This window comes from Eptesicus fuscus, chromosome 12 (assembly GCF_027574615.1).
Source record: "Eptesicus fuscus isolate TK198812 chromosome 12, DD_ASM_mEF_20220401, whole genome shotgun sequence".
NCBI classification, from domain to species: domain Eukaryota; kingdom Metazoa; phylum Chordata; class Mammalia; order Chiroptera; family Vespertilionidae; genus Eptesicus; species Eptesicus fuscus.
Genome location: NC_072484.1, coordinates 34,989,504 through 35,014,932, shown reverse-complemented (window position 1 = coordinate 35,014,932; position 25,429 = coordinate 34,989,504). Strand labels below are relative to the sequence as shown.

The 25,429-nt window shown below is 44.6% G+C and overlaps 1 protein-coding gene across 2 annotated transcripts in view; it reads right to left on the bottom strand.

Annotated features, from left to right (window-relative positions):
* The window catches only part of ACSS2 (acyl-CoA synthetase short chain family member 2), a 64,114-nt gene extending 40,888 nt beyond the window's left edge, over positions 1–23,226 (bottom strand). For both annotated transcript variants that reach the window (XM_008149703.2, XM_054724169.1), the window contains exons 1-2: positions 22,966–23,226; positions 14,684–14,879 (exon numbers count right to left, since the gene is read on the bottom strand). In XM_008149703.2, the coding sequence (XP_008147925.2) occupies positions 14,684–14,879; positions 22,966–23,143 (374 nt within the window). In that variant the 5' untranslated portion in view covers positions 23,144–23,226. The remainder of the gene's footprint in view (positions 1–14,683; positions 14,880–22,965) is intronic.
* Between the last annotated feature and the right edge of the window lie 2,203 nt (positions 23,227–25,429).

Genomic DNA, 25,429 nt, shown 5'->3' with positions numbered 1-25,429 from the left:
TTCAACCAGGATCAGCTCTGCTCTTACCTGTTTTAGGTGTGGGCCTTGGCATAGTGATAAAAGTAGCTAACACACTGCCAAGCACTAAGTCCTTTACACAGATTACTGCAATTATTCCTCACAACAATATGTTTTAGGAACTGTTATAATCCTCATCTTCAGGTGGAAAAACTAAGATTAAAAGAGGTAAGGCCACTTGCCCAACCAGTAAGTGTAAGGATTGAATCCCAAGCAGAGTCCAAAGTCTGTTCCTGTTAATCACTATATATTGTTGTATTATATCAATATATCATATATATTATATTTGAATAAAAGGAATATAATGCTTAAAAATGAAAATTACTAGATGATCTTCAAGGCGTCTTCTATATTTGAATTACTATAGTTCTACACCATCAGCCTGGCAAAACGATATAACTACCCTCAAATACCTGAAGGAATGTCTATGGGGCTGGAGGGAATAGGATTATTTATGTGGCACCAGGACACAGAATTAAGACCAAGAGAAGAGAACAGAATGGGGAGAAAGTTATGGAGAGGAAATCTATACTAATAAAGAGCTAATATGCTAATGAGTAGGACTCTGTAATGAGTAACAACCAGGTCATTAGCATATTATCTGGGCCTTGCTCCAGAGACAGGGCGGAAGCAGGGAGGCACCTGGAGGAGGCGGGACCATCCTGTGCCCTGGAGGGCAGGGGTGAGAGCCCATAGCGCCCCCCTCGCCAGTCCTTCACCACCCACCACTTGCACTCTGAGTGCCCCTCGGCCCACCTGCCAGAGGAAGGAGCACAGCACAGCAGGCAGGAGACTTCCATGCTCTCCTCTGGTGCCATGATGGGGCGGAGCCGCTGTGTTGCTCCTGAGATGGGGCGGAAGTGGGGAGGCACCCAGAGAAGGCGGGACCAGCCCGAGGCGACTGGAGGGACTGAGGTCCAGGCTTGAAGCGGCCAGAGAAGGCCAGAGGGTTTGGGGGCTGGGCCAGGTGCGCTGCAGCTCTGCGTGGACAGGTTCGGATGTCAAGACAGGGCTGCAGGTGGGTGGGCAGCACCGTGCAATATTGCACGCTGGGCTCCTAGTATATCTATAAGAACCTTGTAACAGAACTGCCTAACAGTTAATGGGACAGGTAGTGAGCAAACTCTGTGGCCTTGATAGTGGCCCAGAACAGGATGATCACTTGTGGGGATTGTTGGAGGATGGAGATAATTGGGACTACAATTCCTGCTCAGTATAGGAAGTGGACTAAATGACTCAAAAGACAGCATCCGAGAGTCTCAAATTCTCAGTGGTTCAAGGTATCAGACACTGGTGATCATTACCAGTGCCCAGTCCCTCCCATAACAAATCCAGGAAAATGGGGGAGGCCCATCCCCAGCTCCATGCCTTCTGTATTTACTGTTGTAAATGTGAGTCTGCCCTAAGGCAAGAACCAATAGTCCCACCTGACTACCTGCTATCTTCAAAGGTCAGGAGCCCAGACCAGCCAGAGTGACTCAGTGGTTAAGTGTCGACCTATGAACCAGGAGGTCATGGTTTGATTCCTAGTCAGGACACATACCCGGGTTTCGGCTTAATCCCCAGTAGGGGGCATGCAGGAGGAAGCTGATCAATGATTCTCTCTCATCATTGATGTTTTTCTCTCTCTCTCCCTCTCTCTTCCTCTCGGAAATCAATTAAAAAAATATTTTTAAAGAAGGGCAGGAGTCCAGTACTGGGTTCCTCCCCTTCCTCCAGCATCTCCACTACAGTTCTCTACATTTGTGACAGAAATTCTGAAAGTCAGTGCCATAAATAACTTGAGAAAGTATCCTGTTCACACACACACACACACACACACACACACACACACACACACAGAGTTTATAGGTGGGAAAAAGAAGGTTTAGAAAAGAGCATTATCTGAAGTCATTCTCCTCATTAAATATTTACTGAACATTAAATATTTACTGAACACACTGATATAAAAAGTCAGATTAGACACAAATTCAGGTAGCTGACATGGAGCTCAGGACACTGAATCAAGTCTCAAGTCAGTCTTCATTTATTATACATGTATTATTACAAATGTTAGTGTATATATAAAATATGTAAGATATTATTATTACTATATATTTATTATTTCTATCTCACCTACTTCTAAAATGTGATTATTTATTTGGATAGCACAACCTACTTATCTCATTTTCATTACTTTAGGGAGGGGTTCTTTAAGGTGTCAAAGGCCATGAAGCTCAGGGAGAAGTGAGAGAAGCAGATTAGAGATGCATCTTAAACATGAAATCATCCAGTCCTTCTCCACAATCTGCCCACCTGATTCAAGTGGAGAAAGACTGTTCCCAGTAAGTTATTTCCCACATAGTATCTCCCAATAGCTTAAAATGCTTATGCTACCAGCAACAGTATTGCCCCAGGAAAGGGGATGAGACTCTCTTTCTTAGCTCCTTCACCACAAACCTTCTAAAATCCTCCCTTTCTTTCACTATTTCAACAGAAGCCTGGCCTGCCTACTGAGTCACCATAAAGTTACTACTGGTTGCAACAGAATTTCTAAAGCCACTTCCTCTTCAGAAACAATCATAGAAGTCTGAAATATGAGAGCTGGAAGGAACTTTGCAGTGTATCTATAGTTCATCTCCTACCACTCCCACAAAAGGAAGGCTCAGAGAGGGAAAGAGAATGGTCTGATTTGACCATTCAAATAGTCAGCCACAGGCAACTTCCTTACCAAGTATATTTTAATCAGTAAATAAACTGTTGTGAAACCATTGAAGATACAGATAGAGGACAAAAATGTTCCTCCATTCCCAATCATTGAAATGAACTTCAGGATAGACCTAGATAATTAAGAGAGTCCTTGTATATGAATGCTAGGACAATATACTCTAGGACTCTGGATTTCTATGCTACCTTGACAATCTATTCCTTGTCAGAACATGGGTTTGGCTCACCTTCCTAACCATCCTCACCTTCTCAAATACACACACTCACACATACCCCACAGGAATCTGGAGAGTTTTAAATATCACACTCTGGAATTCAAGGTCAGGAGCACACAGAGATCCTGAGAGCAGAGCTTATATCATAAGGTCACTCGTAAAGTCACCTGCTTCACAGAAGCTCCAGTTTCTAAGGAAGGTTTGCATAATATTCAGAACTGTGGAGAAACTGCAATCATTTCAGTTGAGGATGAAGGGTGAGATGGCGCAAAGATAATAACAGCCACAGGCAACTGAAAGCAAACAATGAAAAGAATGAACTATACTAAATTTCTTGGGCTTTGGGGATGAGAGTCCTCTCCTGGAAAAACCTAGATATTGAGCAGCTGTTAAAATCATCAAAATAATAGCCATTAACCCCTCTTTTCACCCTCTCCCCATAAATCCTTTCATTAATCCCTCAACTCCCTACTGTACACTGGTTTCCCATTAACTAGCCAGCCCCCACTCCTTAAGCTACCCCTGATATCCTTCACTGACTATCTCCCCTTGGAAGACTAATTCCAATAACTTTTTTCACAGATCACCTTCTCACACATATACACATAAATCCTCACTAACACCTCTATCTGCCATATTAGGGAGAAGAAAGTGAAAGTCTGAAATCAAAATCTTGTTTGGAGGTCAAATTTAGCCCTTGGGTCAGATAAATATGTGCCTTTGAAAAAGGTAAAGTGTTATATAGACTAAAGGGACCCTTGACTTTTCTCTCCTTTTCTCCCCCTGTCTTCCCACTATCTACACACCCAGTTATTTATATTGTTTCTTTCCTCTAAATTATTCTAAAATTTCATCTTTCCATTCCATTCCCACCAGCAGTATCCCAGTTTAGGCAAATCTACCCTGAATAACAAACTCCCAGCTCTCTGACTTCACACTCCCACTTCCCATGTAACCAGATTAATCTTCTTAAGCCCAACTGTGACCACATCATTAACTGCATAAAATCTTTTCAGAGGTCTCCAAAAATAGTCAGGATCTCCCATTCCTGGACCTCATCCACTGTTGAAAACAACCTTGATTCATTCCTCTCTCTCACTCCCCACTCCCAATCTAAGCAACTTCCATGAGTTCTTCACCCAAAATAGACACAGATTTTTACTAATAACCTTCAACCTACTACTATGATGGCCACCTTGCTTTTTATAGTAGCACCCTAATTGGTCTCCCTGCTTCTACTCTTGTCCTATTCTCAACACACACAAAAAAATATTTATTATTGCCCTTCTAGTCTCAACACAGTCTATTCTCAACATAAAAGACAGATTCTAAATGTAATTCAAATTATTGCCTCATCTATACTCAAGCTTGTCCAGCAGTCCCCATTTTGAGTGAATAAAACCCCAAAATCTATATTGACTTTCAAGATTCTACTTGATCTAGTGTCCTGCTGACCTCATTCCCTACTCTCTTTTTGTCTAGCTCACACGTCCTCAGCTACAAGGACTTCCCAGGTACTCCTCAAAAATACCAGGCAGCAGCATACTCCCACCTCTGGACCTTTACACTTGCTCTTCTGTGTTCCTGAAATATTTCCCCTTTCCAATCCAACTATCTGCATAACACACTTCATTTCCTTCAGATCCCTGCTCAAAGGTCACCTTTATCAGAGTTCTTCCCTTATCAATCCCTATTCTTCATTCTCATTCTCTTTTCCCTTATGCTACTCTGTTTTTCTATAGCATTTATCACTACCTGCCATTTATTGGTTTATTGTTTGTCTTCTCAAACTGGAATATAACTTTCATGAGGGCAGGAACTTCACTAGTTTGCTCAGAATGGTGCCTGGTACAGAGTAAGTTCTCAAGTATTTATTGAATGAATAAATTATTCCCTGAATAAATCCTTTACTCCAGAGAGATTAGGACTTCTCACTGTTCTAATAATAATAATGGTAGCTAATTTTACTGAGTGTTTTCAATGTACCAGGAGTCAGACACATGAACTTGTTTGTTTTTATCCTATCAATTGACAACTCCATGAGATGAAAAAAAAAAAAAAAAACACCTATTTTTATCCACATTTAAAGTTGAGAAAACTGAGACTTGAAAAGGTTAAGTAACTTGTACACAATCATACAGTTAGTGGCAGAAATAGATTCAAATTAAGTTAGTTTGACACCAAAATCCATCCTCCTAACTTTTGTTATACTGCCTGCCTACATGCTTTCTCCCTTCTGTGAACTACTCATAAGTGACTTTTTGCAGTTTGGCCCATAATTGCTTCAGGCTGTTTTATATAGGCCTATTCTTCTCAAACAGAATTCCATGAGACCAGAGTCTGAGCCATTTAAACCTGATAACACATTTTCTCTGATATTTTTAAGAAAGTTAATTTAAATTGAATTTATGTCTAACATGACTAATTCCTCTTTTCATTGTCAAAGCCAAGTGTTGAACAACTAGAATAAGGAAGTAGTATCATATGGTGAAGAGTAGTTGACTAAGAGAATATCTGATTAGTCTCAGCTCTATCTCTAAGCAATATATAATCCTTAAACAAATCACTTAGCCTTTCTGACCTTAGTCTACCCATCTATAAAGAGAGTTGGCCTAGAGGCCACGCGCCCCTGGGTCCGGGTGAGGCCATGTGTCCCTGGATCCGGGTGAGGCCTCGCGCACCTAGGTCCGGGTGAGGCCACGCGCCCCTGGGTCTGGGAGAGGCCACGCGCCCCTGGGTCCGGGTGAGGCCATGTGTCCCTGGATCCGGGTGAGGCCTCGCGCACCTAGGTCCGGGTGAGGCCACGTGCCCCTGGGTCCGGGTGAGGCCATGTGTCCCTGGATCCGGGTGAGGCCTCGCGCACCTAGGTCCGGGTGAGGCCACGCGCCCCTGGGTCTGGGAGAGGCCACGCGCCCCTGGGTCCGGGTGAGGCCATGTGTCCCTGGATCCGGGTGAGGCCTCGCGCACCTAGGTCCGGGTGAGGCCACGCGCCCCTGGGTCTGGGAGAGGCCACGCGCCCCCGGGTCCAGGAGAGGCCATGTGTCCCTGGATCCGGGTGAGGCTGGGTCCCGGGTCTGGGTGAGGCCACGCGCCCCTGGGTCTGGGAGAGGCCACGCGCCCCTGGGTCCGGGTGAGGCCATGTGTCCCTGGATCCGGGTGAGGCCTCGCGCACCTAGGTCCGGGTGAGGCCACGCGCCCCTGGGTCTGGGAGAGGCCACGCGCCCCTGGATCCAGGTGAGGCCATATGTCCCTGGATCCGGGTGAGGCTGGGTCCCGGGTCCGGGTAAGGCCGAGCGCACCTAGCTCCAGGTGAGGCCACGCGCCCCTGGGTCTGGGAGAGGCCACGCGCCCCTGGGTCCGGGTGAGGCCATGTGTCCCTGGATCCGGGTGAGGTCTCGCGCACCTAGGTCCGGGTGAGGCCACGCGCCCCTGGGTCCGGGTGAGGCCACGTGCCCCTGGGTCTGGGAGAGGCCACGCGCCCCCGGGTCCGGGTGAGGCCATGTGTCCCTGGATCCGGGTGAGGTCTCGCGCACCTAGGTCCGGGTGAGGCCTCGCGCACCTAGGTCCGGGTGAGGCCACGCGCCCCTGGGTCTGGGAGAGGCCACGCGCCCCTGGGTCCAGGTGAGGCCATGTGTCCCTGGATCCGGGTGAGGCTGGGTCCCGGGTCCGGGTGAGGCCGCGCGCACCTAGCTCTGGGTGAGGCCACGCGCCCCTGGGTCTGGGAGAGGCCACGCGCCCCCGGGTCCGGGTGAGGCCATGTGTCCCTGGATCCGGGTGAGGTCTCGCGCACCTAGGTCCGGGTGAGGCCACGCGCCCCTGGGTCTGGGAGAGGCCACACGCCCCTGGGTCTGGGTGAGGCCACGTGCCCCTGAGTCCAGGTGAAGCCGTGCCCCTGGGTCCGGCCGAGACCAAACCAGAGGGAGTCGGACCTCCGTTACCACCATTTGTCCACCATCCAGAGCTGAGGGGTCCAGGTGAAGCCGTGCCCCTGAGTCCAGGTGAAGCCGTGCCCCTGGGTCCGGCCGAGACCAAACCAGAGGGAGTCGGACCTCCGTTACCACCATTTGTCCACCATCCAGAGCTGAGGGGTCAGTGCTGACATGTACACATAAGGAACTGGTGGACATTGAAATTGGGTCTCTAAAGAACTGAAAGAAACTCACTACAGACTGATTCATTTGCCTGTCCAGAAAGAAACTCACTACAGACTGATTCATTTGCCTGTCAGCGTAACTATTATTGCTCGTCTCACATTCAGTTCTTATAAGTATATCTCTAGTGACACATGATCTCGCTCATCTAGGGGAAATGATGAACAACATAGACTGATGAACAAGAACAGAACCAGAAACAAGGAGGCATCGATCGGACTATCAGGCCTCAGAGGGAGGATAGGGGAGGTTGGGGGGAGGGGGCAGAGATCAACCAAAGGACTTGTGTGCATGCATATGAGCCTATTCAACGGTTGAGTTCAACAGGGGGTTGGGGCATCCGTGGGGAGGGGTGTGGGATGGGAATGGGGGATGAGGACAAATATGTGACACCTTAATCAATAAAGAAATTAAAAAAAAAAAAAAAGAGTTGGCCTAGATCAGTGATGGGCAACCTTTTGAGCTTGGTGTGTCAAACTTCGCCAAAAAACTGAGCATAACTCGGGTAGTGTGTCACTCTGAGGAAAAAACATTATTTCGCAAATGTTTTATCCTTGGCATGCGGCCGCCTCAGTGGCCGCGTGTCATCAGAAATGGCTATGCGTGTCAGTGCTGACACCGTGTCATAAGTTCGCCATCACTGGCCTAGATGAACTCTAAACTGCTTCAAGTTCTAAAAATACCATTATTCCATGAACATTTACAATGTGTCAAGCTAAAAGTAAAAGGCAAAATTCTTCATTCATATGGTTCTATTTTGGCTAATTAGAGTAGTTTCCTAAGAACACTATTTCCTTTTGAGGGTTATTTCAGTATACTAGTATGTATGAGACATGCCCCAAAACAAGAAACAAGCTACAAATGTGGTTTGCTAATGGCACTACAGCTATCTAAATGACACAGTATAGGTTGAAAATAAAGTCATACTATGGCTCCATATAAGTATATCAACTGGAGCAAATCATTGAAAATCTGACATTGTAAAAAACATTAATGAAAATTAGAGCAGGTAGAAGGTGGGCTCCAAGGTAAAGAACTTTGGAGGAAAAGGAAGGCTTCCTAGAATATAAAGGATATGATAGAGCATTTAAAAAATATTGAGTATATGATAAAGGCAAGTTGTGCAAGAAAAATGGCAGGCAATTTTTAACTTCAGAAAAAAACAAAAATTTGTACATAAAAGTAAATGCAATCATAATATTACTCTTCTGTAAACACTGATTTTTAAATTAACTTAAAAACAGAGCTATAATTATATTAGAAAATGAAAGGAGTTAGAGGAGTATATAAGAAATAAGTTCTCATTACCATAATAGGAAGTCAACACTTTCTAGGAACCAAGATGGAGGCATATGTAAACACTGGTACTCACTGTCTCCCACAACCACATCAAAATTACAACTAAAATACAAAACAACCATCATTCAGAACCACCCGAAAATTGGCTGAATGGAAGTCCTACAAGTAGAGAAATAAAGAAGAAAGTGCACTGAGACTGGTAGGAGGAGTGAAGGTGAGGAACAGACTTGTCCAACACCCATGTATGGCATTTCTTTAATCGGGAGGGATAACTCCAAGGCCGCCTGTGAGAAGCAAGGGGTCCCAGCCCCACACCAGCCCCCCAGCCCAGAGTTCCAGAGCTGGGAGGAGAAGTCCCTGTAACTTCAGGCTATAAAAACCAACAGGGATTGTGGAAGAGTGACGCGGAGGCTGCAGGAGTTCCAGATGTTCCTCTTAAAGAGCCAGCACACAAACTTCATGGTCCCGTTTCCTCTGAGCTTCAGCACCAGGCGGCAGCTTTGGAGAAATCCAGGGACATACAGGGAGGAACTGGACTGTCTAGCATCAGGACAGGAACTTGGGGGCGGCTTTCTCCCAAATAGGGGTGGTTTCAGGGGGTCATTGTTCCTGTGTTTGAACCTCCCCCATTGCAGAGCTGACTGGCAGCCATATCTGAGTTTCCATCAGCATGGCCCACACTGTTGGCTCCACTCTGGTGATTCCCTGAGACCCAGCCCCATCCAATTTGCAGCCCCATCCAACTGTGTGCAGCTGCTTTTCCATATGAATGGCCTGTCCTGGCTCATGCTTCAGACTTTGCTAAAACCTCTTAAACAAGGAGCAACTGGAGTCAGCACACTTCAAAACTATCAATAAAAGGCCTCCAACCCAGCACTAGTACCAGCCTATCTTGCCTCACAACTGGGCCTTGCCTAGGCACTTCCAATCCAATACAAATAGCAGCAATCTGCAGAGATCTCCTACTGGGTGGCACCAGGCAGTGGCTGACTTTGCACCTCCCAGGAGGGCCCAGAGCCAATGACCTTGTAGACAGCTTTCAGACCATACCAGATTACAACTCTACATGTCCACAAACAACACACTCAAGGGGCAGGCTCAATGAGCACCAAAGCCCCACTGAATCAAGCCCTGCTACATAGGGGTATCTCCTGCATAGCAGCTCTTCCATTGTAGACACAGCTGGTCCTCACAGCCAATTGGCCTGGAGGCCAATTCCTCCAAGTGACACCAATCAAGGCTCAACTATAACAAAACTGTGCACATAGCCCACACAAGGGTGCACCTAGAGTGCCCAGCTCAGGTGACTGGGAAGGCTGAGCCACTGGGCCCTACAGGACACATATTACACAAGGCTACTCTACCAATTCCAGGAAACATAATAGCTCTACCTAATATATATAAACAAAAGCAAAATGTGGAGACAAAGAAACATGTTACAAATGAAAGAAATGGAAGCAAGTAAGCTACTAGATACAGAGTTCAAAACAATGGTTATAAGATTGCTTAAGGATCTTCATGAGAGCTTCCAGGATCTTTAGTGAGATTTTCAAGGATCTTAGTGAGAATGTCAAAGACAAAAAAAAAGACTAGTCAGAAATTAAGCATACACTAACTGAAATAAATAATAATTTACAGGGATTCAACAGTAGAGTAGAAGATCTAGAGAATCAAATCAAATTTGGAATCTGAGGAAGCAAAAAACACCCAATCAGAAGAGCAAAAAGAAAAAAGAATCCAAAAATATGAAGGTAGTGTAAGGAGCTTCTGGAACAACTTCAAGGGTACCAACATTCACATTATGGGGGTACTAGAGAAGAGAGAGAGCAAGATATTGAAAACCTATTTGGGAAAAAAAATTAAAAAGAAAAGAAAACCTATTTGAAGAAATAATGACAAAAAATCTCCCCTACCTGGTGAAAGAAATAGACTTACAAGTCCAGGCATCACAGAGAGTCCCAAACAAGAGGAATCCAAAGAGGCTCACACCAAGACACATCATACTTAAAATGCCAAGGGCAAAAGACAAAGAGAGAATCTTGAAAGCAGCAAGAGAAAAGCAGTTAGTTACCTGCAAGGGAGTGCCCATATGACTGTCAGCTGATTTCTCAACAGAAACTTTGTAGGCCAGAAGGGAGTGGCAAGAAATATTCAAAGTGATGAATAGCAAGGACCTACAACCAAGATTACTCTACCCATCAAAACTATCATTTAGCCCCTGGTTGGTTTGACTAAGTGGATAGAGTGTCGGCCTGCAGACCAGAAGGTCCAGGGTTCGATTCTAGTCAAGGGCACATGCACAGGTTGTGGGCTCGATCACCAGCAGGGGCCGTGCAGGAGGCAGCCAATCGATGATTCTCTATCATCATTGATGTTTCTATCTAACTCTCCCTCTTCCTTCCTCTCAAGTAAATAAAAATATTTTTTTTAAAACACAAAAAAAACTATCATTTAGCATTGAAGGCCAGATAAAGAGCTTCACTGACAAGAAAAAGATAAAGGAGTTCATCACCACCAAACCAGTAAAACAGGAAATGTTGAAGGGTATTCTTTAAGAAGAGGAGGAGGAAGAAGAAGGAGAAGAGGAAGAAGAAGGAGGAGGAGGAGGAGGAAGGGGTGGAGGAGAAAGAAGAAGAAAATATATATGAACAATAAAATGGCATTAAATACATATCTATCAACAATTGAATCTAAAAATAAAAATAATCCGGGTGAGGCTGGGTCCCGGGTCCGGGTGAAGCCGTGTGCCCCTGGATCTGGGTGAGGCTGGGTCCCGGGTCCGGGTGAGGCCGTGCACACCTGGGTCTGGGTGAGGCCACGTGCCCCGGGGCCCGGGTGATGCTGGGTCCCAAGTCTGGGTGAGGCCGCGCGCCCCTGAGTCCGGGTGAAGCCGCGCCCCTGCGTCCGGGCGAGACCAAACCAGAGGGAGTCGGACCTGCATTACCACCATTTGTCCACCATCCAGAGCTGAAAAGTCAGTGCCGACATGTACACATAAGGAACTGGTGGACATTGAAATTGGGTCTCAAAAGAACTGTTGGTCCAGAAAGAAACTTACTACAGACTGATTCATTTGCCTGTCAGCATAACTATTATTGCTCATCTCACATTCGGTTCTTATAAGTATATTTCTAGTAACATATGCTCTCACTCATCTAGGGGAAATGATGAACAACATAGACTGATGAACAAGAACAGACCCAGAAACAAGGAGGCATCGATCGGACTGTTGGGCCTCAGAGGGAGGGTAGGAGAGGGTGGGGGTAGCGGGGAGAGATCAACCAAAGGACTTGTGTGCATGCATACGAGCCTAACCAATGGTTAAGGACAATAGGGGAGTGGGGGCATCCGTGGGGAGGGGTGGGGGATGGGAATGGGGGGGATGAGGACAAATATGTGACACCTTAATCAATAAAGAAATTTTAAAAAATAAAAAACCAAAAAAAAATAATAAAAATATATGAACAAGAAATCTAATGAACAAAATAAACTGATGAATAAGATAAAATCAGAGTCATGGAAAAATGGAACAGACAGTTGAATCTCAGAGGAAGGGGGTGGGATTTAAAATCTGTAAATTTTGAAGATTTAAAATAAGAAAATACTTTCTAAAAAAATAGATGAAGATATGGCAATATAGCATATTGTATAAAAATATGGAGGTAACAAAGGGAAGTAACCACATATCTTGCATATTTGTACTTTACTTTCTTATAACAAATGTGATTTATTTGTAGTTTGCTTTTGCTTTATTGTAAACATAAAAGAATCCTACATAATAAAAGGCTAATATGCAAATTGACCAAATGGTGGAATGACTGGTTACTATGATGTGCACTGACCACCAGGGGGCAGAAGCTCAATGCAGGAACTGCCCCTGGTGGTTAGAGTGCTCCCACAGGAGGAGCACCGCTCAGCCAGAAGCCAGCTTCACAGCTGGTGAGCACAGCAGTGGTGGTGGGAGCCTCTCCCACCTCCGTGGCAGTCAGACATCCCCCAAGGGCTCCTGGACTGCAGGAGGCTGCAGGCTGGGCTGAGGGGAACCTCCCCTGCCTCCCCCCCCCCCCCAGTGCACGAATTTCGTGCACCGGGCCTCCAGTTGAATAATAATGGCCCATATGGAACTTGTGTCCCATTCTTCTACCCCTGTATCCATAACACCTATATAGGGCTAAGTACCCAATGACTTTAACAATTCTGTTGGTTGAATGACCATTGTAAAAATGGAGTGAGGATGTCTTGTTATGGAGTTGCAGAATTTTGCATTGAAAGTAAATTTAGATATTATCTAATCCAGTACTTCCTAAATTGGTGTTCCATGAAATATTTCTTCTTTTTTAAAATATGTTTTATTTATTTCAGAGAGAGGAAGGGACAGGGAGAGTTAGAAACATCAATGATGCAAGAGAATCATTGATCAGCCGCCTGCTGCATGTTCCCTACTGGGGATTGAGCCTGCAACCTGGGCATGTACCCTGACTGGGAATCGAACCGTGACCTCCTTGTTCATGGGTCAATGCTCAGTCACTGAGCCACACCGGCTGGGCAATATTTCTTGTTATGATGTTAATAGCATGCTGCATTAAGTGTTTGGGACTCAAATAAATGTGGGAATCTCATGTTAACCAAGTTAATCAGATGTGCTTACTGTAGGGCTTCTTGGAGACTTTACTATATCTCTAGTAATCAGTGGTTTCTGGAGCATTCTTTGGAAAACACTGATCTAGTCTACTCTCCTCATCTTACAAATAGGGAAAGAGAGGCTCTCTGGAGTCTGTTTAGGTATGGATGGTGAGAAACTAGAAAGAAGGACCTCAGGATTCTGGAGCACCATGCACTTGAATTATTTAAAACTGGGGCAGGGGGTGGGGTGGGAGTCATATACAAGCATCTCCTGTGCAGATCTTTAAAGGTTTTCTGATCCTTAAGGAACCTAAGAGATGGGCTCAAGTGTTGGCAGGAGCTAAAGAAAACTTAAACAGATATAGACCATGAGTTTCAGTGGCATAGTGATTCCAAATTGAGCAATGGCAATGTGATTATACACTCATTCACATCTGTAGAGTGTTTTCTAATGAATAAGTGTTTTCACTTTGTCTTATTTGGTTCTCATAACTCTCTAAGGAGAAAGATAAGGATGGGATTATTATTCTTTTATGAAAGAGGAAACTGACTCTCAGAGAGTTCCCTGTACTTACACAGCAGGTGAATGGTAGAGTTAGAATGAGGAGAATCTAAATTTCCTGTCTCTCAGGTTAGGGCTTTTCTCACTATATCACATAAACTGGGAAAATTTTGACCGAGTAAAAATTTAATTATTTAATGATACATTCAGTCTGCTCCAACTGGCTCAATTAAAAATAGGATCAGTTCTCAGAGTGCTCATAGATGATGGCAGAAGCAACATCCCAATTACTGGAACTTTAAGGTCATATTTGGGTTCAGTATATTAGTACTTCTTATAGAGTTATGTTGCCAAGAAGAGGGGCTTATAGAAAATTCCTGCTGGGGAGGCAACATGGCCTATTTTTACAAGCAAGGAGTCAGACAGACTTGGTTTTTAATCCTGGCTCTATCACTTATTCTATGATCTTATTCACTGTGTAACCCTTCTGCTTCATTTCTTCACCTGTAAAATGGAGCTAACAATATATATTTTGCAAAGCTGTTGAGAGACTAATGAAAGGAATTAGAGGGATAGTGTAGTGTCATGGTCAAACGTGTAAGCTCTGAAATTATACTACCTGGGTTTGAATCTCAGCCCACTTCTTGCTAGCTGTATAACTTTGGATAAGTCACTTATTAATGTCTCAGAATTTCAGTTTTCACATATGTGAAATGAGGAAAATAAATAGTGCATTCTTGGTTGTTGTGAGCATCAAATGAGATATTTAAGAACTTGAGCACAGTGCTGGTGGTAGTGGAAAATCCAATACCAATTTCTCTCCCAAAGCAAAAATGAGAAAGAAAGTTACTTAGTCCTGTTCTTTTGCATTTACTACTCTCTTCCTTCTTTTCTCTCCAACTAGAAGTTGGAGAGGAAAGAACACCAGACTAGAAGTCAGAACACTTTGCTTTGAATATCAGTTCTGTAACATGCTATTTATGTGATTTTAATAACTTTCTTGAGGTATTTTTCCTCACCTGAGACATTAAATTAACTATAGTTTACTTACTGTACCAGGTTGTTGTAATGAATTCATGGATTTTAAGGCACTTCATGAACTATGAAACACTATATACTGTGAAGGATGACTTTTTATCTACCACAGATTATAAGATAGATGTTTTTACCAGTAAAAAGCAATTTTGTCACCAAGTTTTTTCTCGTGGACAATTCGATCCAGTACGTTGTAACAGATGTTGGTAGTTGCTCCTTTCATCCACTCAATGAATATTTTTCCTTTAGTCACATCAAAGTTGTACTTGAGGAATGGGCCAGGACATGGGGTCTTCCAGTAAAATTCCTTGGCAATGTCTCCCCAAAACTCTGCAACAGAAAGAGAAGCCCAACATCACTAAGCTTCTCAGACGTATTTATCCTCAGATGTCTTACCAGTCTATGCACAGGACCAAGTCATAACTTCTGTGCTTTGTACTCTAGTACCTACCACCTGGGTTCCTTCCTCTACCTGCCTAATCTTATCATCCACCACTCTCCTAACCCTCCATCTATTCCCATGAGCTGAATCTTGACTCAAATTTCTTTCTTCTCTCCTCAACATTCGCACTTCATTTTTTGTCAGCTATTCCAATTGCAGCCACGCAGAGCTTATCACAATGCCTAGCACAGGGTAGGCAATTTTTTAATGAATTAATTAGTGAAAGAAAGAAATCCTTTACCCACAGAGACTCCCATGACATTGTCTTAATTTGTTCACTCACGCTCAGCAATTATTTGGTGAGCAGCTTTTAAAAAAACATATTTTTATTGATTTCAGAGAGGAAGGGGGAGGGAGAGAGAGATAGAAACATCGATGAGTGAGAATCATTGATTGGCTGTCTCCTGCACGCCCCACACTGGGGATTGAGCCCACAACCTGGGCACATGTCCCAACTGGGAATCAAACTGGGACCTCCTGATTCATAGGTTGACACTCAACCACTGAACCATAACAGCCAGGTTGCTCTTTAGTCTTTTATTACTTGCTCAAGTGTTACCTGTTCTGTGCCAGATGTTGCTCTAAGCTCTTTATATTATTCCATTTAGTCCTTACCACAGTCCTAGGAGATAGGCCTTATTTTCATTATCCTTTTATTGATTTAAAAATTTCCCAAGGTGCCCTAGCCAGTTTGGCTCAGTGGAGAGAGCATCAGCCTACAGACTGAAAGGTCCTGGATTCAATTCCAGACAAGAGCACATGCCTGGGTTGTGGGCTTAATCCCCAGTGTATGGCATGCAGGAGGCAGCTGATCAGTGATTCTCATCATTGATGTTTCTATCTCTCTCTCCCTCTGAAATTAATTAAAATATATATACATATATATTTTTAAAAATTGCCCAAGGTTATAGTTACTAAGCCAAGACTTGAACTTCCCTGAGGAAGATATTTTTGCTAAAATCTGAAAGATGAATAGAAGTTTTTCTTTACTCCCCCACCAGGAAAGAGAGTATTATGGGATGGAAAGGAACCAATGGTATATGTTAAGAGAAACTCCTTAAGGCTGAAGCACTGAGAATCAGAGAAAGACTAGTAGGAAATGATGCATAAACTGAGCAGATCATACAATCTTTCTGGGCATGATAAAGAACTTGGTATTTATCCTAAGAGCAATGGAAAGTCATTGTAGGATTTTAAGCAGAAGAGGGACATGATAAGATTTTCAATCTTAAAATATTTGTCTGAACCTCTGGAGAAAATGCAATCAACAGGTAAAATATATAATTGTAGAGCACTTATGATATTCTCAGTATGGGATCAGGAGCTAGAAAAGAGAAAGACACCTAGAACCATAACAATGGAAGGAATTTTAGAGAGTATCATCCCTTCATTTTCGTGTTAAGAAACCAAATTCAGCTCTGGCTGGTATGCTCAGTGGTTAGAGTGTTAGCCATGCACCAGAGTCTTGGGTTCGATTCCAGATCTGGGGCACATACCCGGGTTGCAGTTTTGATCCCCTGTGTCAGTAGGGGTGCATGTGAGGCAACCAATCTATGTGTCTCTCTCACATCTCTCTCTCTTCCTTCCCCTCCCTCCCTTCCTTCCACTCTCTCTAAAAAATCAATGGGGGGGGGGGGTGAAATATCCTCAGGTGAGGATTAACAGAAAAAAATAAATCAAATTCATAGATGTAAAGTGACTTGCTTAAGGTTATGTGATTCAGTTTATACAATGTACATAGTTGGTTTTGAATGTACAAGACTATGTAATTGATTGCATGGTGTACCATTTGCAACCAATTAAAGAAATCCAAATTAAATCATTCTAAGTGCCATTATCTATATATATAAAACCCTAAGCAACCAGTCGACCGGTAGCTATGACACGCACTGACCACCAGGGGGCAGACACTCAATGCAGGAGTGCTGCTCAGCCAGAAGCTGGGCTCATGGCTGGTGAGCCCTAGCTTGGGCTCCTCCCCAGCCGCCAGCTGCTTCAACAATGCTATATCCCCCAAGGGGTCCCAGACTGTGAGAAGGCGCAGGCCAGGTTGAGGGACCGCACCGGTGCACGAATCCATGCACCGGGCCTCTAGTATACCTATAAAAACTAGCAAAGATTTTTAAAAATTAAATATAATGTCTGAGTGGCCTCAGGAAACAGATAATCTTATATGATAATGGCATTGTAAGAAATCAGTACAATCTTAGTGGATGACAGGGAAATGCCTGACAATGGCCATAAAATCTATATACCTTTTCATATGATAATTCAACTTTGGGGAATACACTCCAAGAAAATAATCCCAAAGGAAAAAAGTTATTAGTAAAGAGATATTTATAGACCATTATTTATACTAGTAAAACTGGAAACAACCCAACAATGAAAAAAACAAAAACTTGTGAAAATTAGCAATACTAGTAGTAATACAATAGACTACTAAATGACCATTAAGAAGAAAGTGAATGAGAACTGGCCTTTTAGTGAATGCCATTCATGTACCAGGGGCTGGGCTAATCTCATTTAATCTTTACATGGCCCTATGAAATAATCATTAATTATCCTAATTTTATAGATAAGAAAACTTAAGCTCAGGAAACACAGGAAAGTCTCCCAAGGACCACAAAGCTAGAAACCAGAATACAAAATCAGATCTGACTCTAAAGTTCATCTGTTACATATACATTGAGCACATATGTAGACTCAAAAATGTTTTAAGTGATAATAGTAGACACAGAGAATGTAAAACTATTTATGAAATGCATTTGTGTCCATCAACAAGAAGTGAAGAAAACTGAGTTTTATAATCACTTAGTTTTGTTTTTCAGTTGTTTTGGTTTTCTTCTTGGGTGGGGGATGCAGAAATTTGGATGTTTTGTTGGTACACATTTTAAGTACTGACGAAGTTCAGAAGAGAAAAAGATGAGCACAGACTCAGATGATCAGGGAATGTTTTGTGGAATTGGTGGGGTTTGACTACAGGAGCAGAAGGAAATGGGAAAAAGCAAGGAGGTAGGAAAGGGACTTTTGGGTATTCAGTATATCAATGAGAATGACTTGTCTAGAATGAGAAGTGTAGTAGGGAGTAGTGGGAGATAAGGATAGAAAGGTAGAGTGGGGTTAGTTATCCAGAGACCTTGAAATAAAAGCAGAATTTTAATTTGAAACTGTAGAAAATAGGAAACTATTAAAGTTTTTGAAGTGACATAAGAAGGCAGTGTTTCCAGAATATTGATCTAACAGTGTCTAGATAAATATATTAAAAAGTTGAAGGTGGGTGAGACTAGGAGAGAGAGAACCAATTAGGAGGCTGCTTCCTTGAACTAAAAGGGTCTATGGAAATGTAAATAAAGGTAATCTCAGAGGCATTTTGAAATAATATTTGACAGAATTTGGAGAAAGACAGATTGTGGAGTCAGGGAAGAGGAATAGCATAGCTCTTAGGAATATGGGTTCTTCAGGCAAGACTATCATGGTCATAAGGATGTAAAAGACCTGTATATAGAAAATTATGACACTGAAGAAAGAAATTGAAGAAGATACAAATAAGTGAAAGCATATACTATGTTCATGTATAAGAAGAATTAACATAATTAAAATGTCCATACTACCCAAGCAATCTATAGATACAATTCCTATTAAGATACCAATGGTGTATTTCACAGAACTAGAAAAAATATTCCAAATGTTTATATGGAACCACAAAAGACCCAAATAGCCACAACAATCTTGAGAAAGAAAAACATAGTTGGAGGAATCACACTATCTGATATCAAACATAATTTCAAGGCTATAGTAATCAAAACAGCCTGGTACTGGCATAAAAACAGATATACAGATTAATGAAATAGAAGCCCAGAAATAAACCCACACTTTTATGGCCAACTAATATTTGACAAGAAGGCAAGAACATACAATAGAGTAAAGATAGTCTGTTCAATAAATGGTGTTTGGAAAAATGGACAGATATGTGCAAAAAAATGAAACTAGAACACCTTCTTACATCATACACAAGAATAAACTCAAAATGGATGAAAGACTTAAATGTTAGACTTGAAACCATAAAAATCCTAGATGAAAGCATAGACAGTAAAATTTTGGATATTTCTCATAGCAATATCTTTTCTGATATATCTCGTTGGGCAAGGGAAACAAAAGGAAAAATAAACAAATGGGACTACATCAGACTAAAAATTTTTGCACAGTAAAGGGAACAATCAACAAAATGAAAAGACAGCCCACAGCAGGGAAGAACATATTCACCAATAATACATCTGATAAGGGGTTAATATCCAAAATTTAAAGTACTTAATGTCATCAATCATCAGAGAAATGCAAATTAAAACCACAATAAACCCTGGCTGGTGTGGCTCAGCTGGTTGAAGCACTATCCCATACACTAGAAGATGGCTGGTTTGATTCCCAGTCAGAGCACATACCCAGGTTATGGGTTTGATCCAGGGTCGAGGCACATAAGGCAGCAACTGATTGATGTTTCTCTCTCACATTGATGTTTCTCTCCCTCTCTCTCTCTCTCTCTTTCTCTCTCTCTCTCTCTCTCTCTCTCCCTCTCCCTCTCCCTCTTTCTCTTTCTCTCAAAAATCAATTTTTAAAAACCCACAATGAGATATCACCTCACACCTGTCAGAATGGCTATTATAAATAAACTAGAGGCTCAGTGCACAAAATTCATGCACAGGTAGGGTCCCTAGCTAGCCGGGGCCTCCCTTCCCCAGCTGCCTGCTTCCACCACCCTTCGCACCTGCCTTCGCCTGGTGCCACCCACTCACCTGCTCTACCATCCCACTGCAGTCCCGGGGGCCCATCAGGGCGGCAGTGCCTCGTCGCCAACACCCGACATGTTCCGCACTGTCCCCTGGTGGTCAGCGCATGACTAACTCCCAGTCTGTCAAACTCCCACCCGTAGGGACAATTTGCATATTAGCCTTTTATTATACAGGATCAACAAGCAACAATTGTTGGCAAGGATGTGAACAAAAGGGAACCCTTATGCACTGTTAGTAGGAATGTAGACTGGTGCAGCCAATGTGGAAAGCAGTATGGAGTTACCTCAAAAAAATTAAAAGTGGAACTGCCTTATGGCCCAGCAATTCTACTTCTGGGAATCTATCCGAAGAAACCCGAAACACTAATTAAAAAAGAATATATGCACCCATGTGTTCACTGCAGCATTATTTACAATAGCCAATATTTGAAAGCAACCCAAGCACCCATCAGTAGATGAGTGGATAAAAAAGCTGTGGTATATTTATACAATGTAATACTACTCGGCCAAAAAGAAGGGAATCCTACTTTTTGCAACAGCATGGATAGACCTGTAGAGTATTATGCTAAGTGAAATAAGCCAGTCAGAGGAAGACAAATACCATATGCTTTCACTTATATGTGGAATCTAATGAACAAAACAACCAACAAACAAAATAAAAAGACTCGTAGATACAGAGAATAGACTGACAGCTGTCAAAGGGGAGAGGGTTGGGGGGCAAGGTGGAAAAGGTAAAGTGATTAAGCAAACCACAAATAAACTCATAAACAGACAACAATATGGTGATTACCAGAGGGAAAGGGGATGGGGGGAGGTAGAAGAGGGTAAAGGAGGGATAAATGGTGAGGGAAGGAGACTTGAGATGGTGAACACAAAATATAATATACAGATGATGTATTATAGAATTGCACACCTTAAACCTACATACTTTTATTAACCAATGTCACCCCAGTAAATTCAATAAAAAAGACTACAGTGGTTCAAATCCCAGCTCTACCACTAAGTAGCTTTGTCACCTTGTCCAAGTTAGTTATCCTCTCTAAGTTTCAGTTTCCTTCTCTGTGAAATGTGGTTGATAACGGTCTCTACATCAAATCAAACATGATTTCTGGTTAGCAAGCAGAAAGAACCCTATAAATAAGGTATATAAATAGACCTTATTAGGGGAGTGGATGATGAGAGATTTACAGTTTGTGATAAAGACACTGGCAGGGATTAGAAAAGTAGGTAGGTGTGCAGGTTTGGGAGGGAAAATTGGTAAATCCCAGTCACAGTTATATTGAATATGGTATAACAAAGGTGTATGACTAAAATGGTCTACAGAGCTATGAAATTTGGAGCCAGATCATAAGTGAGATCCTGGGTACAGAGCTAAATGTATAGAATAGGAGTTATTATTGTGGCAGTTATAGCTCACCCCTGGGAAACAGATACAATCACAATAAGATAAAATATAGAGAGGACGAGAAGTGAAAAGAGGTCTAAAGACTCAAACGTGGACACTGCCTGCAGCAATCCACGGCTCTACACTCGATTCAGTCCTGTCTTGCATTATTCAGTAATGGCTTTATCCATGTCGCTTTTATTATCAAACCAACCATCATTTATTGAATATCTATGTGCACCAGACACTCTATAATGCACACTTTACTTATTACCCACTTTTGTCATCATACAAAACTGTGAAACAAGTATTATTATCCCTATCTTAGAGATAAAGAAAAGGAATCTCAGATAGGCTTAAAAATCTGCCTAAAGGGGACTCTCCCCCCTCCCCACGTGGGAGTCTGTGCTGTGGGACTCTCCCCTCTCCCCACGTGGGAGTCTGTGCTGTGGGACTCTCCCCCCTCCCCACATGGGAGTCTGTGCTGTGGGAGTCTGTGCTGTGGGACTCTCCCCCCTCCCCACGTGGGAGTCTGTGCTTGTTTCTCAATACATATCCACCTTTACTATATACATAAACTCTTCCTGAGGACGGAGGGGAAGAGTTTACTCAGAGTGGAGGGATAGTTCTTTGAGGGAAAGTGATCCCAGAAGACACCCAGAAAAAACCCCTACTCCACCTGGCTTTTCAACTCTGTGGACGACAGGCTTGTGCAATCAGACCACAGGGAGACTCCACCTTGGACTTGACCCACGGGGTTTTTCTGGGTGTCTTCTGGGATCACTTTCCCTCAAAGAACTATCCCTCCACTCTGAGTAAACTCTTCCCCTCCGTCCTCAGGAAAAAAAAAAAAATCCTCCCACGACGTTTAGGGCATGGCCCCTCAGATATATATAAAATCTGCCTAAGACCATCCAGTAAGTGAGTGGTACAGCCAGAATCTAAATCCAGATTTTTCTGGGTTGGATTCCTGGCTTGTGCCACTGCCAAACATCATGCTGCCTTCAACAGTTTGGATCCCTTACTCAGACGGAGGGGCAGGGAACTTCGCTCACACATTCTTAAAGACATGCCCCTGTCTATCAGAATTTCTGAGTTATTTCCAGCCCACCTCATAAGAGAGAGAGAGAGAAAAAAAAACTTGACTGAAATGTGACTTGTTCAGTCTTATATTGGATGATTTAAATATTCCTGAAATATTAAAAATAGATCTGGGACCTAATTACTAACTGTGGGAACCCCAGAACGGGAAACAGACCAGTTCCTGCCCCTCAGCAGCGGAGACTAACGCACTTGTTCGCGGTGTCAGGAGGCAGTGGCTGAGCGGGTGCGAACCGGGCGGGCAAGGAGTGTTCTCCCCGGGGCCTCCTCCCCTCAAGGTGCCCCCGCGCCCCTGGGAGCCCCACTTTTCACCTTAGGAGTCTTCCTCTTCTCACGAAACGTTCACTCTCCTCACTGAACCCCCACATCTCAGGAAACCCCCAAGTCGCCAGGAAAGCCCCCACCTCCTAGGGAGCCCTCATCTCCTCACACAACAGAACCCTCCTTCCCAGAGAATGCCCGTCTCCTCCCGAACCCCTGGTCCATCTCCTCCGCAACTCCTCTCTCACAGAACCTGCATCTCCTCACGGACCCCTCAACTTCCCAAGGGGGGAGGGGGTCCCCAACTCCCCTAGGGGACCCCGATCTCCTCCCGGGACCCCATTTCCCCCCCCCCGCACGGAACCCGCCCAGTTCCTCACTTCCCTGGGAGCCCGTTCCTCTCCTCGCGGACGTCCCCGGGCGCGTGCGGGCCCGGCCTCACCTCGCGGCTCCTCCACGGAGACTCGGTGCAGCTCGCGGTAGCGCTGCAGCGAGGAGACGTGCGCGGAGCGGCTGAGCTCGGGCGGCGGAGACCAACTCCGCGGCCGGCTCCGCGCTCCAGCCTCCTCCCGGCCCCCGCTCCCGCTGCCGCCGCGGCCCCGCTCCTCAGGAAGCCCCATAGCGCCTGGTTCCGAGCGCGGTAACCGTCTTTGCGGTAGTTTGGGGGCGAAAAACAGGCCGCCCGGGGCGGGGCCTGAGGAAGAGGGCGGGGCCTGTGGGTGGGCGGGGCTTCGGCCGGCCGGGCGGGGCTGCCCGGAGGGCCGGAGCCGTGCCTTCTGGGAGCCGGACCGGGCTCAGCCGAGGCAGGAACCGGGAAATGGTGAACCCTGCTCAGGTACTAGGGGAGGGGCCGCTTCGCAGAAGGGGCGGGACCGTAGCCTAAAAGCAGAAGGGGCGGGGCCGGGTGTGGCAGGAGACGGGGGTGGATCCCGTATTGACAGAGCCGGGCCGGCGTGACAGGGGAGGAGGCGGGCCCATGAAGTGACCAGGATGGGGTGGGGTTTGGGACTGACAGATGACAGGTTGGGTTAGGGCGGGGCTTGAACGGGAAAAAGCTTGACTAACGAGAGAGGACGTGGGTCATGTCCAAGGTGGAGTCTCCCCGTGGTCTGATTGCACAAGCCTGTCGCCCACAGAGTTGAAGAAAAGCCAGGTGGAGTAGGGTTTTTTTCTGGGTGTCTTCGGGGATCACACTTTCCCTCAAAGAACTAGCCCTCCACTCTGAGTAAACTCTTCCCCTCCGTCCTCAGGGGGAAAAAATATATATATATCCTCCCACGGCATTTAGGGCATGGCCCCTCTCTGTGAACGTTTGCGCAAGCTCAGATTTTCTCGCACCCCTGAGGATATATCTTCACTCTCCCTGGCTCCACAAATTCCCATCCAGCTCTAAAGTACAAGATTCATGGAAGATTAGGAGGTGTGTTCAGGTCTTTGCTCATAAACCTACCTCCTCATTGCACAAATGGTATATTTGGGAAAAGGAATGCGTGCAAGGTCACAGAGCAAAACAACGACCAAGTTAGGGCCAAACCTAAGTTTCTTGACTCCAAGTCTTTGTAACCTCCTCACAAGCCAAGGCTTGTGAAATACTGTACCAAAGGCTATGCAAATAGGAGAAATCACTCATATCCTTCTTTCCTTCCCAGTCTCTTTGCTTTACCAGGAGACCGCACCCACCTGCCACACCTGGGCTCAATTACCTCTAGCTTCCCTCTATCTGTTCCACTCCAGAAAGGAGGAGCCAGGCAGGACCCTCCATCTCCCACCTGCACTCACCACCAAGAAAAGCCCACACCACCCATCCGTTCACAAAATGTCTGTCGAGGCAAGAAGGAACCTTAAATATTTAACTCTAAGAGTGATTTTGAGGCCCAGAGCTGACAACCCCCATCTCCTGAAGCCTACACAGGGTTTGTGACCACATCAGGCCCATCCTCCTTTCCCACCTGTTCCCTTGTTCTTTGCCCAGCTAACCACAAGCCCAGCACACCTTAAACTGAAAATAATATGTCCATGTTCAAACCTATGATCCAGAGCCCACCCTGTCCTGAGGGGAGGGTCTCAGATCTCATGGGGTGAGCATGGACCCCACAGAGAAGACAGATACTTTATCGAAGAGACATTACACTCAACAGGCACACATTTCACTGAAGGTACATGAACTCCACGAAGGGGTCTCAGATCTTGCTGAGGGGTCTCAGATCTCATTGAAGGGCTATGGACCCTGCTAATAAGACTTTAATGGCCAAAACCGTTTTGGCTCAGTGGATAGAGCGTCGGCCTGTGGGCTGAAAGGTCCCAGGTTCAATTCCGGTCAAGGGCATGTACCTTGGTTGCGGGCATATCCCCGGTAGGGGGTGTGCAGGAGGCAGCTGGTCGATGCATCGATGTTTCTAGCTTTCTATCCCTCTCCTTTCCTCTCTATAAAAAAAAAATCAATAAAATAAAAAAATAAAAAAAAAGACTTTAATGGCTTATGGAGGTCACAGACCCTACTGGGGGGGACATGGATTTCCTTCTAGGAGATACTAAAGATATAGATTTTACTAAAAATATATTGACCCCACTGAGGGGACTCACACGCCACTGAGGGAATGGACATCAATGACGGGACACAGACCTCATTTAGTTAAGACATGCCCTACTGGGGGGATAATATTTTACTGAAGCATAATAACCCCTGTGGACTTCACTGAGAAGATACTAGCTTCTCTGTGGGGAGAAAGGCACAAGCAGTGGGCACACAGTTCCAGGTATGGACAGTCACAGCTTTGGGCAGCCCTGTTCCTCTCCCCTCTCCAAACCTTCTCCCAAGTCCTAGAACTGTTCCCAACACAGTACTGCCCCCTTCTGTCTACAGGTATCAATGCATGTTCTGGGCCCATAATAGATTCCCCACTCGC